This window comes from Mesoplodon mirus (genome assembly GCF_964341445.2).
Source record: "Mesoplodon mirus genome assembly, chromosome: 4".
NCBI lineage: Eukaryota > Metazoa > Chordata > Mammalia > Artiodactyla > Ziphiidae > Mesoplodon > Mesoplodon mirus.
This window is the reverse complement of record NC_138979.1, coordinates 128854886-128870613: the sequence shown is the minus strand read 5'-3', so window position 1 is coordinate 128870613 and position 15728 is coordinate 128854886. Positions and strand designations below refer to the sequence as shown.

At 39.0% G+C, this 15728-nt stretch overlaps 1 protein-coding gene across 1 annotated transcript; it reads right to left on the bottom strand.

The window, feature by feature from the left end:
- Positions 1 to 7852: 7852 nt before the first annotated feature.
- PNN (pinin, desmosome associated protein) lies at positions 7853 to 15705 on the bottom strand. Its single transcript, XM_082618426.1, is given in 11 exon segments — positions 7853 to 9658; positions 9661 to 9705; positions 9707 to 10392; positions 11131 to 11269; positions 11347 to 11502; positions 12858 to 12933; positions 13097 to 13191; positions 13307 to 13379; positions 13742 to 13810; positions 14214 to 14285; positions 14951 to 15705. Coding segments are annotated over 11 exon segments (2247 nt in total). The 5' UTR covers positions 15064 to 15705; the 3' UTR covers positions 7853 to 8935.
- Positions 15706 to 15728: the final 23 nt, after the last annotated feature.

The following is a 15728-nucleotide window of genomic DNA, read 5'->3' as shown; positions in this document are numbered from 1 at the left end:
CCTGAAGGCAGCACTATCCTGATTTATAACACCATAATTTCTAAAACTATAGATTAGTTTTTGAAATTTGTGTCAATGGGATATTGGGTTGGCCAAAAAGTTCATTCGGTTTTTCTGTAAGATGTTATGGAAAAACTCGAACAAATTTTTGGCCACCTCAATGATATGTATTTTTACCTGGCTTCTTTTGCTCAATATTGTAGTTGTAGGAGGTATCATGTCGATGATGTAGCTGTGGTTCATTTATTTTAATTGTTGAACAGCATTCCACGGTATGAATATGCCACAATTTGTTTATTCCACTGTTGAGGGAATTTGGGTTTTTACAGATTGAGCCATCTATAAATAACACTGCTAGGGACATTATGTACATCTGTTGGTGAAGAGTGCATACTTTTCTATTGGATTTATACCTAGTGATAAAATTGCTTGGATATAGGATATGCAGAAAAATGTACTTCAGCAGATATTGCCAGTTTTCTAAGGTGGTTTTACAAATTTACTTTCTCACCAGCAATATACGAAATTTCTCTTTGCTCCATAACCTTGCCAACAATTGGCATTGCCACTCTTTAATTTTAGCTGTTGTGGTGAGCATCTATTTCTGGACTCTATTTCATTGGTCTGTTTGACTATACTTGCACTAGTATCACAGTCTTAGTTACTTTAGTTTATAAAATAAGTCTTCACTTTGTTCTTCTTCAAGGATTTAGTTCTTTACCTTTTCTATTTCCATATACATTTTAGAGACACTTGTCAATTCTTCTACACCCCACCTCTCCCTTCCCACACACACTTGTGGAATCTATACTGGAATTGTACTGAATCTATAGATCAACTGGATGGAAAGTGAAATTTTTATAAGTCTTTTAATGATTGAATCTGGTACATTCTTTCACTTAATTCTTCTAAAATTTCTCTCAATGCTCTTTTATAGTTTTTTTTTCTGTCCAATTTTCCTACCATTTATTTTTTCTTCTTGCCTTATTGCACTAGAGTTGTCTATTCGGCAAAATATTGAATAAAGGCAGAGAAAGCAATTATCCTGTTTTGTTCCTAATATCAAGGGGAAAGTGCTCAACATTTTACCATTGTGTATCATGTTTATACATTGCTGGATTTGATCTTTCAATAGTTTAATGTTTTATATTTATGTTTGTGAGTGAATTGCACTGTAATTTTCCCTTTCTTCTAATATCCTTGTGTCATATTGCTATCAGGGTTATATAGGCATCATTAAATGAGCTAAGAAATGTTCCCTCTTCTTCTGCTCTCTGGAAGGGTTTCTGTAAAATGGATAGAATTCACTGATGAAATAATTGGGGCCTGGAATTGTTTCCTCTGCTCCCTGTTTCCTCATCGCCTCAAGGGGAAAGTTTTGAATTACCTTCAAAGGAGCAAAAATAAGGCCATCATTTGACTTCTCAACAGAAACAATGACTACAGAAGACAATAAAACAATGTTTTCACAGTACAGAAGGAAAATACCCACCAACCTAGACTTCTACACTGAGCAAATAAATCCTTCAAAAATGAAGATGAAATAAAGGAATTTTAGGATAAATAAAAACAGAGAACTCATCACCAGAAGACCCACATTAAAGGAAATACTAAAGAATGTTTAGGCAGAAGGAAAATGATCCCGGATAAAAACTTGAAGGTGCAGGAAGGTATAAAAAGCAATGGAAAGTGTAAATGAATACTGAAAGTATGAATCCATAACAATGTGTTGTGAGGCTTAAAACATATATAGACAAACTATATGAAAAAATTAGCATATAAATGGAGTAAAATTTTCTAAGGGTCTTACATCATGCATGGATGCATGTTGTAAATTCTAAGAAAACCTCTTAACAAACAGTAAAAGAATGTACCAAGTTAATAGAGGGGGATAATAAAATATTAATAATTATTCATTCCATTCAAAAGAAGTCAAGAAAAGAAAGAAAAAGAAAGAAGAATAGGCAAGAAAAATAGAAGGCAATTAGTAAAATGGTAAGATTTAAATCTAAATATGTCAACAATTAAACTTAGGCAGACTACTCCAAATAAAAGACAAAGGCTATCACATTGGTTTTAAAAAAATATCTTGCTTATAAAACACATCTTTAATATAAGGATCATGGAAAGCTTGAAAGTAAAAGTGTGGAAAAGAAATTATGCCAACACTATCCCAAAAAAAGCTGGAGTAGCTATACCAATATCAGGTAAAGTAGACTTTAAGACAAAAATATTGTTAGAAATAGAGACGTGAAAATTCTAAAAGGGTCAATTCACAAAGAAGATGAAGCAATTTTAAATTTATATGCACTACATCAGCCTCAAAAATACATAAAATAAAACTGAAAGGAGAAAGACAAATCCATGAACTTAGTGGGAAATTATAACATGCCTCTTGTAACTGATAGTCAATAAAGAAGCAATAAGGATATAAAATATTTAAGCAATACAACCAATAAAAAGGACCTAATTGACATAAACTGCAAATAGCTACAGAATCAATACTTTGTTCAAGGCCATATATAATAGTTACCAAACTAATCATATGCAAGGCCTAACATAATAGCAATTCTCAACACAATTTAAACAATTGAATTTATACAGAATATGCTCTTTAATGACAGTGGAATTAAACTACAAATCAGGGGACTTCCCCAGTGGTCCAGTGGTTAAGACTCTGTGCTTCCACTGCAGGGGGCATGGGTTTGATCCCTGGTCAGGGAACTAAAGATCCCACAGGCCACACAGTACAGCCATAAATAAATAAATAAACTACAAATCAATAATAAAAAGGTAACTAGAAAATTCCCATACATTTGGAATTTGTATTTGGTTTTTCAGAAGTTTTACCATGCTCAAGTGGTTTTATTTATTCCACTTGAGGTTCAAGACTATGGCCTTATTGGGTTTCTTCAGTTGTGCAAGATCCTCAGCCATTATTCACTGATCATCTCTGATCTATCGTTAAATTTGGCCACTGAATTCTTAATTTCAAAAAGTGTTTCTCGGGCCTCCCTGGTGGCGCAGTGGTTGAGAGTCCGCCTGCCGATGCAGGGGATACGGGTTCGTGCCCCGGTCTGGGAGGATCCCATATGCCGCGGAGCGGCTGGGCCCGTGAGCCATGGCCGCTGGGCCTGCGCATCCGGAGCCTGTGCTCCGCAACGGGAGAGGCCACAACAGTGAGAGGCCCGCATACCGCAAAAAAAAAAAAAAGTGTTTCTCAGTTCTAGAATTTCCATTTGGCTCTTTTTTAAAATTAGTTTTCCATTCTCTGTTTAAATTCTATTCCTTGTATATATTAAACAGTTATTTTTAAAAAGTCCAGGATTGATAACACCATTATCAGGATTCCCTTTGGTTCTATCATCTTTGTATCTGTTGTCTTTCAACTACAAGGTCTATCTCCTTTTATTCTTAGTTATGTTTCATCATATACAAAAAATTGCATAAACTTGAAACATTGCTGATGTCATCTTCATACAAAATTTAACTTTGCTCCTGCAAATCCCAGATAACAATCCAACAGGTTCATTCAATCCCTTTGAAGGCTGGTCTATTTCTGGTTCATCTTATTCCTAGAGTATAGCACTTTGGAGTTCCAACCCAAAGCCTGGGGTGTGGGAGACTTAAAAGGGCTCCCCTTTATAATGGCTGTTGATCTCAAAATTTTGTCTGCCTGGCACCTTGATTCTGTACAAAGATCTGTTTTCAGCATCTTGCCAGCCTCTTCCATAACAGGATCTAGGGGAAAAATAACCCCAAACACCAGGCACCTGTTTGGGTTTCCTCCTTTCTCAGATTTTGGCCCTATAATTCTATAGTACGTTAATGGTTCTCTGAAGGCTTCAGACTTTCATATCTATACTTCTGTACACACACACACACACACACACACACACACACACACACACCCCCCACAGCTTTTCTAGTTCTCAGTGGGAGGATTGGTCCAATTTAACTACCTTAACTGGAAGTGATACATATCTCCAACTCTCTTCAATCATCTTACTCCCATCACTCTCCTGAAACTGCTTTTTTAAAAAAAAATTGTTATTCAAGTATAGTTGATTTAGGGACTTCCCTGGTGGCGCAGTGGTTAAGAATCTGCTTGCCAATGAAGGGGACACGGGTTCAATCCCTGGTCCAGGAAGATCCCACATGCCGCGGAGCAACTAAGCCCATGGGCCACAACTAATGAGCCTGTGTGCCACAACTACTGAAGCCTGCGCGCCTAGAGCCCATGCTCCACAATGAGAAGCCATTGCAGTGAGAAGCCTGCACACCGCAATGAAGAGTAGCCCCTGCTCGCTACAACTAGAGAAAGCCCACGCACAGCAATGAAGACCCAATGCAGCCAAAAATAAATAAAAATTTTTTTAAATTATAAGTACAGTTGATTTACAACATTGTTAATTTTTGCTGTTCAGCAAACTGATTCAGTTATACATATATATACATTTGCATATTCTTTTCCATTATAGTTTATCACAAGACATTGAATATAGTTCCCTGTGCTATACAGTAGGACCTTGTTTATGAAACTGTTCTTCTGAAGGTCACTAATGACCTATGTTGCTAAATTCAGTGATTCTTACTCTTCATTTTCATTAACCCATCAGCAACACTTCACATTATACTGCTTCCTCCTTGAAACACTTCCTTCCCTTACCTTCAAAAACACCACTCTCTTCTATTTCCTTATTTCTCTGGCTTCTGCTCTTTTGCTGGTTCCTCTTCAGCTCCCCATCTTCTTAAAAGCAGAAGTGCCCAGGGCTGTCATTACAACTCTTCTCTATACTTACTCCTTCATGATCTTACCATTGATACACTTAGAACTCTCAAATTTACATTTCCAGTAAAGTGCCTCCTGAAACCAAATGATATGTCTAGCTTCTTTTACTTCACATCTTCACTTGGATGTCTAATAGGAATCTCAAACTAAGCCCTTGACCCACTCACCTTCACTATCCTCAAACCTATTCGTTCATCCTGGTCTTTCCCATTTCAGCTAATGGCAATTCACTTCTAGCTGCTCAGGTAAAATCTTTAGTCATCTCTGACTTCTCACACAACACAGTCCACCAGAAAATTCCTTGGGGACTATCTTAAAAATATATCCAGAATCTGATAACCACTTCTACTGCTACCACCCCGGCCTAAGTTACTGTATTTTGCCTAATTATTCCAATAGCTCCTTAACTATTTGTTCCTGCTCTTGGTCCCATTTAGCCTTTCCTCAGCACAGCCCAGAGTAGTACAGTTAAATTCCATCATTTAACTCCTCTGTTCAAAACCCTCTAATGGGGACTTCTCTGGTGGCAAGGGTGGATAGGAGTTTGTCTGCCAATGCAGGGGACACGGGTTTGATCCATGGTCCAGGAGGATCCCGCATGCCACGGAGCAACTAAGCCTGTGCACAACTACTGAGCCTGCGCTCTAGAGCCCGTGAGCAACAACTACTGAAGCCCATGCACCTAGAGCCCGTGCTCCACAATAAGGGAAGCCACCGCAATGAGAAGCCCGTGCACTGCAAAGACTAGCCCCCGCTCGCCACAACTAGAGAAAGCCCACACGCAGCACGACTTGCCATAAATAAAAGCTAAAGGACTTAAAATCGCCTGTAAGGCCCTGTACAAGCTGGGCCTATTATCTCTCTTAACTACTGTATTTTTCTCTGCTTACTCTGCCCCAGGCACATCTCCTTGGCTCCAGCCAATGGCTGTTAATTGTTTCAAAGCATTATCTGGATGTGATGGAAGAGGCAGCTTCTTTCCAAGTTGGAAAGACAATCAGAGATCAAATCACACAAACCACATTAATGGCCGATCACAATTTATTCATGATATTGCCTATAACGCCTATAACGCACAAGGCCCTATCCTAGGTATCTGAATTACAGCAATGGGATTAAAAAAAAAAATCACTCTCATGGAGCTTGAATTCTAGTGGGAAGTACACAATAAGTCAGAGTACAATATAGCTACATAATGCTGTGCTATGAAAGCAAATAAAGCAAGGAAAGGGGACAGTGAGGGGAAGTGTTATAAATTTAAATAGGGTACTGAAATGGCAATGGGAAGCAGAGCTCAAAGTATCTGAATATCATGCCATGTGAGAAAATAGTGTAAGAAATTTTCAGATACTTGAGGTTTATTTTTGCCAAGCTGCAATCTTCCCCACTGACTTCTTAGAGAAAGAAAAGTCCAACCATGTAAATAGGCTACAGGTTTTCTGGGCTAAGCGCTTTAATGGCAGTATCTCAAGGGAAACTAGTTAAGACTTTTATTCAATGATTTCAAAAAAGATTTTTTTTAAATTCATGTTAAGAGATTAAACCCCAAAACATTTTAGTGACTTGTTATTCTGAGGGCACTGGCCCACATTACTATGCCATGTAATCATTTCTTTGTTAATTCATTAGTTTACAAACGCATTCAATTGCTGCTTTAGTGGGTTTTGCTTGGCCCAAATTACTAGAGTATTCATGTGTATAGTTAACAGAGGTCTAGACAGTGCATAGACAAGCCCTAGCCTGGATACAGCTCATTGAAGATCATACTATTTTCTAATTTCTGTGGCCACATCAACCTTGCAATCTCAGAGTGTTTCCTAAGCAGCCCCTTAAATGTCTCTAATTAATAGAGCTCCAAACTAATTTCAGTCCTTAATCACTAGCTGTATCCCTATTCAGCTTCTAAATTTTCCATAAAAGTAACTTCTAATAGGACCCCTGTATGTCTTCTTCTCCTAAGAAAGTTTCATTATTTTTGAATTCTAACATTCCTTGTACCTTCGTAAGGAACCAATTACACGATCCTCTGAACATAAATTCCTTAAAATATCATTTCCGTTGGCTGGTGGGAAGCAGCAGCATAGCACAGGGAGATCGGCTAGGTGCTTTGCGATGACCTAGAGGGGTGGGACAGAGGATGGGAGGGAGGCTCAAGAGGAAGGGGATATGGGGACATGTGTATGCATATGGCTGACTCGCTTTGTTGTGCAACAGAAACTAACAGTATTGTGAAGCAATTATACTCCAATAAAGATTTTTTTTAAAAAGGATCATTTCCAAGGATAAAGCAAAACTCAATTTTAAAAATGAAACTTTCCAATTTATAAATGCATACCACTAAAGTCAGTAAAATTCAAGTTATTAGAATTTTTTCTATATACTTCATCAGCAGAGCTTAACTAAAATAACTGAAAATTGTTCTGCATATTCCAAAGATCTTTTCCTTTTTTTCTCCCCATGCATTATATAAGCCCAAAATAATCTTTTGTATAAGCATCATGACAACTGTTGAAATTTTCTGGATAAAAATGAACAAAACTTAATTTGTACAAGATCTTAACACATACAATTATTTTAGATTCATCAAATAAGGACTTCTTAAAAAAAGAACCAGGTTTTACAGTCATCCCTTTTAAGTGTTTAACAACCTTTTCTCCATAATTGCACACAGGAAAATAAAATTTGTTACTGCATGCTGGAAAGTATTAAAATTCCTGGGTGAAGTGACTCTTGATATAAACAACTGGCCCAGGGATGCAGGTAGCTAGCTCTGCAGCCTGAGAACTTCTACTCCTTTACTATTTAATAATTGCTCCAAGAAAGGATTTTTTAAAAAGATTTCTTTTAACATCTTCCATTTATATAATGCTGAAAATCTATGTTGACATTTTTACTCTTACCGTTTACTTGTCAAGGGAAGGCATAATGAATATTCAAAGTCAAGCCTAAAGCTGTAGTCACAACATTAAATTATGAACTCAAAAAAGGCCGTTTGCAATTTAAGTGCTCTCTTGTACAAAGCATCAAAAAGTTAATACAAGTACTAGTCTTAAGCAGTCACACAAGTCTAAGCCACATTTATTTGCACATGTATAGTAATGGGCAACAGATACTCCAAATTCATACAAATTTATAAAACAACAAAGTTAATAATCATTTGGTACCACTTGCGTGTTATCTTGCTTACAGATTCAAGTGTAGATGAACTTCCTTCATTTTGTAAACTTTCATACAATACTTACTAAAACAAAAATTCTTGAAAACACATTGGCATGTTTCAGTTACGGCCAACACAAAAGTTAAGACAAGACCACAAACTCAAAATCCAAGCTTAGAATATACTTTTCTACCTCTCCCCCCTAGAAAGTGACTTTTTTTCTTTAACAGATGTATATGCTATATCACACAAGTAACCAAGGAGACAAAAAATGATGCTCCCATAATCGTAAAGAAAACTCCAACCAAATCATACTGTTTTAAGTTATCTACCAAATATATGGTTTAAATATGAGAAATGGGGAAATGCTTAGATTAAAATAACAAGGGAGATTAGAAAAAAATGGTAAGTGATTTTAAGGAGAACAAACTGTTCCCAAAAAAGCTGCAAAGATCTGACTTTGACAACTCAAAATAATTGTCTAAGGCAAATAAATGTGAGGAAACCTTCAAAAACATTCTAATCACGTTCAATATCTAGTGATAAAAGCTGAAAATGATATCAAGAGAATACTTATTATACAAGCGTCAACGAGGACATCCCAAAACTAATGAAAGAAATGCACATTTATTTCTACAAAAGCAATGTATGATACAGAGGAACAGACTTAAAGATTTACCTATTAAAATATACAGATTCTTACTGAAGAGTATAGGATATTTAAAAAAGATGACAAGGGATGTTAATTTTTTTATTATTATTGTTTTTACATATTTTGGAACCTCACATAATTTTGATAAATAACTCTTACAAAATTATGCAAAAGTACAAGAATGTCTGGTAAACAAACAGTCTGTATTTTCCAAAAAAATTTTTACAACATGCAATTCTTAAGGCAGCATTCTCCTTACAAGGAAAGAAATCCTTTTACTCATCAAGAAATCTTCTGCTGCAAAGAATAGGCTAAGAAAGCCTGGCTTCTTCCATTAACGCCTTTTGTCTTTCCTGTCTGATTTTCGGTCTCTTTCACTTCTTGAAGATCTTTTGCCTGATCGACTACTCTCTGATATAGACCTCTTTCTGTCAGACCGGGAATTCTTATCCTTTGATCCTTTTGTATCTCTACTACTACCTCCTTTTGAAGATTTGTGACTTCTTTCTAGTCCTGAAGCATCCCTTCGCTTCCGATCCACGCTCCTTCTGTGCTTTCTATCTCTGTTATGTCCCCGACCCCTACTCCGGCTTCTACTCTCACTACTACTAGTGGTGCTGCTGCTACTGTCTCTACTGCTGCTGCCACTGGTACTGGAGCTGCTACTGGAACTGCTTCGACTACTGCTACTGCCACTGCTGGAACTGCTTCCACTGCTGCTACTGGTTGAACTGCTACTAGAACTACTACTGCTACTGCTTCGACTTCTACTCTTGCTGGTTTTATTTCTAGCTCGACCTCTACTTCTGCTCCTCGTTTTGGTTTTGCTCTTGCTCTCTGAATGTACTGTCAAGACTGGTTCTACCATCACCTCAGTGAGTTTTACAGATTCTACAGGAAACTCCTTCCTCTCAGGTGGTAAATGCCCTTGCTCCTGAATAACCTGAGGTGGTGGCTGTGAAACAGCTAATGGCAAAGTCTCAGGCTGAGAGAGAGGCTGGGGCTGGAGTACTGGTTGGGACTGGGACTGGGAGTGGGAATGGGAGTGGGAGTGGGAGTGGGAGTGGGAATGGGAATGGGAGTGGGAGTGGGAGTGGGAGTGGGAGTGGGGCTGGGGCTGAGGCTGAGGCTGAGGCAGAGGCAGAGGCAGGGATTGAGGATGAGCCACAGGCTCAGGCTGGGGCTCAGATTCTTTTTCTTCCTTTTCCTCAGGCTCATTTTCCATTTCTAGAGCACTAGCGTTCTCTTTTGCAGGAGAAAGAGATTTACATTCTTTATCTGGCTCAACTTCAAATTCCATCTCTGGCTCCAATTCTTTGCTAGTTTCATTTTCTGAAGGTTCTATGCTTTCAACTTGGTTGATTTCCATTACCTCCTGCTCAGCAATTACATTTTTGACACTCTCGACCATCTCCAGCACATCCATAACTTCTTCAGGCTGACTATCCTGCTGCTTCTCACTTTCCCTTACCTCAGTTTCCTCCTCCAGCTTAACTTCCATTTCCTGCTTCTGTTCCTCCTCCTCCTGTTCTTTCTCTGCATCACTATGAACTATACCTATCTCCTTTTCCTCTTCCTCTCCTGCTTCCTCTATTTCTACATCATTGTGCTGATTACCTGTCTCCTCCAACTCTTCCTCTCGCTGAGCCACCTTACCCTCTTCTTGTTCCGACTTCTGTTCTTCATTACGCACCACCTGATGCTCTTTTTCCTTCATTGATTGTCTTCTAGGCCTAGCCTCCATTTTATTTATTTGTTCTGCAAATTCGATGCGTCTACCTTCAAATAAAGCTAAAGGATAAAAATTTACACGTGTAAAATTTACTATGATTTAGAAAATTCAAAATCACAATTTGACACCTGGTCACAAATTGTCATTGAACTTATCTAAATGTCTTTTTTGTAAAGAGATGACAAAAGACTGATTATAGCATGTAAGTAATTACAAATTGATATAAGATGACAAAAACAAAGATCCACTGGAAACCTATATACTAAGAAATTAGCAAAACCACACCACGTTATCTAACTGATGGAAAAACAGGATAATCTTTTGCTATTTTACTTCATACTGAATGAAAAAAAATAAACCTTCTTTTAAACAATCAGTTTTATGGTATCATATCATGCATTAATTTTTTTGATCCCAAGGAGACACAAATCATCTAATCACCATCTTAGTAGTGTCTACCCTTCCATATGTGCTTCCTCTATGGACATCAATGTTCACTTTTTCTTGATTCATCAGCATTTGTATCTGGCTACTAAGAGTATCAAGCAAAAGAGAAAGCTCACTCAAATGCTTAATAAATAAACATGCATTAAGCACCACCACCTAATATCCAAGTTTCCAGTTAATATCTATCATGAAACAAATGCTCCTGTACTCCAAACACATTGGCATCTTAGAATATCTTTCTAAAAAGTTAACTATTTAATCACAGATGTCACAGGAAACAAACACGTATGTATTTGTGTGTTATCTTACCCATTAAGGAAATTTCAAGGGACCTCTTCATTTACACTTACCATTCATTTTTCTCTGTGACTCTTCTATTAGTTTTTGGGTAGCTGGACACATTCTTCCAGGAATATAGAACAAATGGGGCTTTGTTTTAGTTCTTATATATTTAATTATCTTGGCATTATGCTCATTCCACTCTTCTTGCTAAAGAAAAGGTAAAAAGGTCAGCGCTTTTGTCAACATGAAGGATTACCAATCTTAGAATTTCAAAATATACTCACCAGCTGCGCAAGCTCAACCTTCTGTTCCAAAAGCCGCAGTTCTGTCTGTTTAGCACGCCTCTCTTCAAACAGTTCTCTCCTCTCATTTTCAACCTGCTTTCTTTCTTCTTCTGCCTGCACTTCAAGTTTCTGTTCAATTTCCTGGCGTCTCTTTTGCTAAAGATGAACAATAATCTTTAAAAGCTTATTATACATCCTGATTATGTGAAATATCACAATTTTACTGTTGTCTGCAAACATGTTTCACATCTGCAATTCAGGACACCAGCTAATTCAAACTTGGCATTTGAGGTGGACTGCAATTTCCCTTCCAGGAAATGGGGACTGAAGCCTTTTCATTTAAAAATCTAAAGTTTAAAGCCATTAGCTATAATATCAGTAACTGTTTTATTCCAACGTAATTTATGAAAGAACCTTACCTAAAAGTTAACCTGAAAAAGAAGAGTACTGTCTTTATAGGTTATCTTCAGTTATTCTTTCCAAAGCAAAGAATTTGAGAAAAGTGATGTCCTAGTGAACAAAGTAACTAACAAACTAGTCAACTCTTTTTAAAAATCTATGGAAAAGGGCTTCCCTGGTGGCGCAGTGGTTGAGAGTCCGCCTGCCGATGCAGGGGACACGGGTTCGTGCCCCAGTCCGGGAAGATCCCACATGCCGCGGAGCAGCTGGGCCCGTGAGCCATGGCCGCTGGGCCTGCGCGTCCGGAGCCTGTGCTCCGCAACGGGAGAGGCCACAGGAGTGAGAGGCCCGCGTACCGCAAAAAAAAAAAAAAAAAAATCTATGGAAAAAAAAATCTACAGACATTCTTCAAACGTTGATGCTTTAAGTTTTTATATTTTCTAATAAAGTTTAACATATGAAAGCTGAAATAAAATAACTGAATTGTTATCTTTCACTATAGTTCTCCCAAGAAGCATAAGCTTGTGTTCAACTCCAAGGACACAATTTTGTAGCTTTAGTAAAATAAAAACTTCCAGAAAAATGACACAGTTAAATAAACTCTGGAGGGCAGGGAATATAATTTATGCTGTTGCTTCTGGAGTGCCTCTGAGTAAGTCTTAGAAATTATAATTATTTAATAAATTAAGATGATTAGTAAGTTCAACTTCCTGTTTGAAAGAAAGCACTCTAAGGCGTAAAGAAATGAAGAGACATGTCCAAGACCACAAAATGAGATTGTTATAGAGCTGAAACCAGAATCCAGGTTCTCCTGAATCAGACTAGGCCCTTTAAACCACAAAGCAAAGTTCATTAAGTTACTTTAACAGCACCTCAAAAAGAACCAGTCAACAGTATAACAACTTGAGAAAGTTTTAGAAGTTTTTCCTTGGCTTCATTTTAGGCTAGCAAGTAAATCTTTTTCTTCTCTTTTTTTTTCCTTAGGAAATATCAGTAACGCACTTTATGAAGCTTACAGTTAAATCTTGAGAACTTTTCAGTGTTTAAGAAATATTTAATCAACTACTTTAATAGCTTAAATAAAGGAAGCAAAGGAAAAGTTGCATAAATACCCTTTCGGTAGCAACAGTGGATTCTTGTTTAAATTTCTGAAGGGTGCCCATCAACAAGCCAAATATTCGTCGGTTCCTAAAGAACAGAAAAAAAATCCAATTTCAAAAGGTTCCACTTCATTTAAGCCTGCCATTTCCTAAAAGAAGCATAGCACAGACACTTGAACAATTCCTTAAATTTTCTTAAAATTGCATTATTTGACAAGAGTTGTTTTCCTCCAGAAAGATACTTAAGATACCTTTGCTTTCCCTTTTCATCCATATTTTGATCCTGGATAAGGTCTCTCCGTGTGCGCTCTTTGGAGGTAGCTACAACTGAAGACTGCAAAGCTGGCTGCAGGAGAAAAGAAATTTCAGTAATTTAACTAGCATACAGTGGCACTCCTTTAAATGTACTGAGGTGAAAATACTATATTCACCCTCTATGAAGTTCTTTTAATCTCAATTACCTTCTTAACATCATCGTCCTCTGGGTCGCTTTCTTGGCGTGATTCTCTCCGAGTCCGACGCTCCCCGCCCAGCCTGACAAAGGAAAATGAATTTAAAAGGACCAATTCAAACTCTGATCTCCTATACCTCTCAAGCTGGTTAAGTTTTTGTAGTACAAGTCAGAAAATTAACCCAAATTAACTATTTTCTCAATATTATTCTTCTCATGGCCTTTACTTTGGTAAAATTTCTGTTATTTTTAGTGAAGAATTGAGTTTTGAGGGATACTGGCTGTCTCAGTTCAAATACCAAGGAAACAGACTCAGGGTAAGTAGTATACTACTCAATTCTAATATAACTTAATTCAACAATATTTATTAAATTTTTATATTTGTACGCTACTTCAGAAAATGGAACATACAACTATGCCTTCAGAAACTTGTCCTCTAACATACCTACTGACTGCCCCTTCAAGGTCTCTCTGTTTGGCTGGGGGTCCTCCTCCAATATCTGAGAATCCACGCCTGCAAAAAAAAAAAAAAAGGCCAACATAAAGCACTTGGAATTTGAGAAAAATGGTATTTCCATTTAAGGAAGATAATTTAGTTGCAGTTTAAAAAAAAAACCTTCCAGTTAAAGTAACCTTAAATGGGCATTTACTTCAAGATGCTTTTGTAGCATTTCTTTTAAAACTATGAGATTAAGTTAAGTTTGCATATAACTGGTATAGTTAGTATATTCTTCAATATCTAGTTTTGAATGCAAATGAAATTCCAGGATAACTCTACAGAAAACTACAGCTGATCACAGCTTCAAACAAACCAAACATTTCTAACATTGGCTCGACCACGAAATTTGTTTAAACCGTTTCGTTAACTTAGTGTATGTAGTAAGTAGCAATGAACTAAAATCCTAAGGAAATCTTACCTCAGTAATAAACTACCACGTCCTCTACCTCCACCAGGACCAGAAAGGGCCAGCAATCTGGCTTGGATGGGCCTACAAGATATTTACAAATCAGTACAAAAATCGTTTCTAATAACACCAAATACTTTAACGGGTGCGGTTCATCATCAAAAGAAAATAACCAGGAAAGTTCGAAGATGATGGTTTCAAAACCCACGTGTTTTGAAACAGGAAACGAAGTATTTTGTTAACTTCCTGATTTTTCCAAGACGAGTATCACAGAAATTATATTTATCTCGATGCCACTCAACATTAACAAGCCTGAATCAGGTCCGGATTTCGCCAACCCAAAGGAAGTTGCACGTGGGCAAGAGCCGGGGGCGCGAGGCGGCCGGACCGCGTCCCGAGAGGGTCTCCGGGCCAGCCCCGAATCGGGTGGCCCCGGGAGAAGGAACGCTTTGTGCTGCAGTTCCGGGCCTGCAGGGCCGAGGGCGGGAATCGGCAGTCTGGGCCTTCCCGGAGGACGGGAAGCCATCCTGGCGCACCCAGGCCCCGCTTTCCTTCCTCACGCACCTGAGCCCCAGGACTTACGGTGGGAGCCTTGGAAATTCCCACCTCACCGAGGACGGGGTTCCACGGCTGCCCCGCGAGCAGGCCTCGATGTTCGAGTCCTCTCAGGGCTGGCCGCCCTCCCCGCCCCAACTGTCCCCGGCTTCGTGGCTGCCTCTCGGAGCCGGCATTTCCCATCCGCCCCTCACCTCACGTCATTCGGATCCCGCCCGGTGAGCTTGCGAATATTCTCATCCACATTCTTTAAGCTCTCTTTGGCTTTTTCTAGCTGCTCCTGCAAAGTTCTCACTGCAACCGCCATCTTCTCCCTGCAGCAGGCTCCGACACTGCTCTCCAGGCCACGCCTGCTTGTGTCGCGCCGCGAGACGCGAGAAGACTGACAGCTGGGCTCAGCCAATGGAGATAGGAGTTGTATTTCGGCCTCAACCACTCAGCAACCGGAAGGGGGAGAAGCTGTCGGCCTTTGTGACTCTGGGCCAATGAAAAGTCCGCCAGACGGTCGCTTCCCTCCCCGATTAGCTGCGGGTGGCTGGGCTCCGCTTCTAGCGCAGAGCCGGGGCGGATTTGAGAGTCTCTGGGCTCTCGGAGACGTGAGTTCGCGGGCCGGCTCTTCTGGCGGGGAGAGTGGAGTTTTGCAGCCCTTTTAACCTGTATATGACGGCCTCTTATCGTTTTACCACCTGTTCCCCTCAGAGTAGGGTGCAGGCGAGTCTTTTTTCCCTTTTTTCCGGGTAAATGATTTGATTAGGACAGGGTGCGGCCGTTCTGTTGGTGCGCATGCCCAGAGAGGCAGTGGTGGGGGTGCGCAGGCTTCTCTTGACTAGGTTAAGCTCAAATGAGGAGAGGGAAGCGAAAAGTGAAGGAAGAGGAAAAGTCATTCATCATAATAGCTAACAATTGCTTTGTGTTGTACTCTGTGAAACACTTCACGTGCCTTATCCCCCACAAACCAAAAGCGTGAATAAA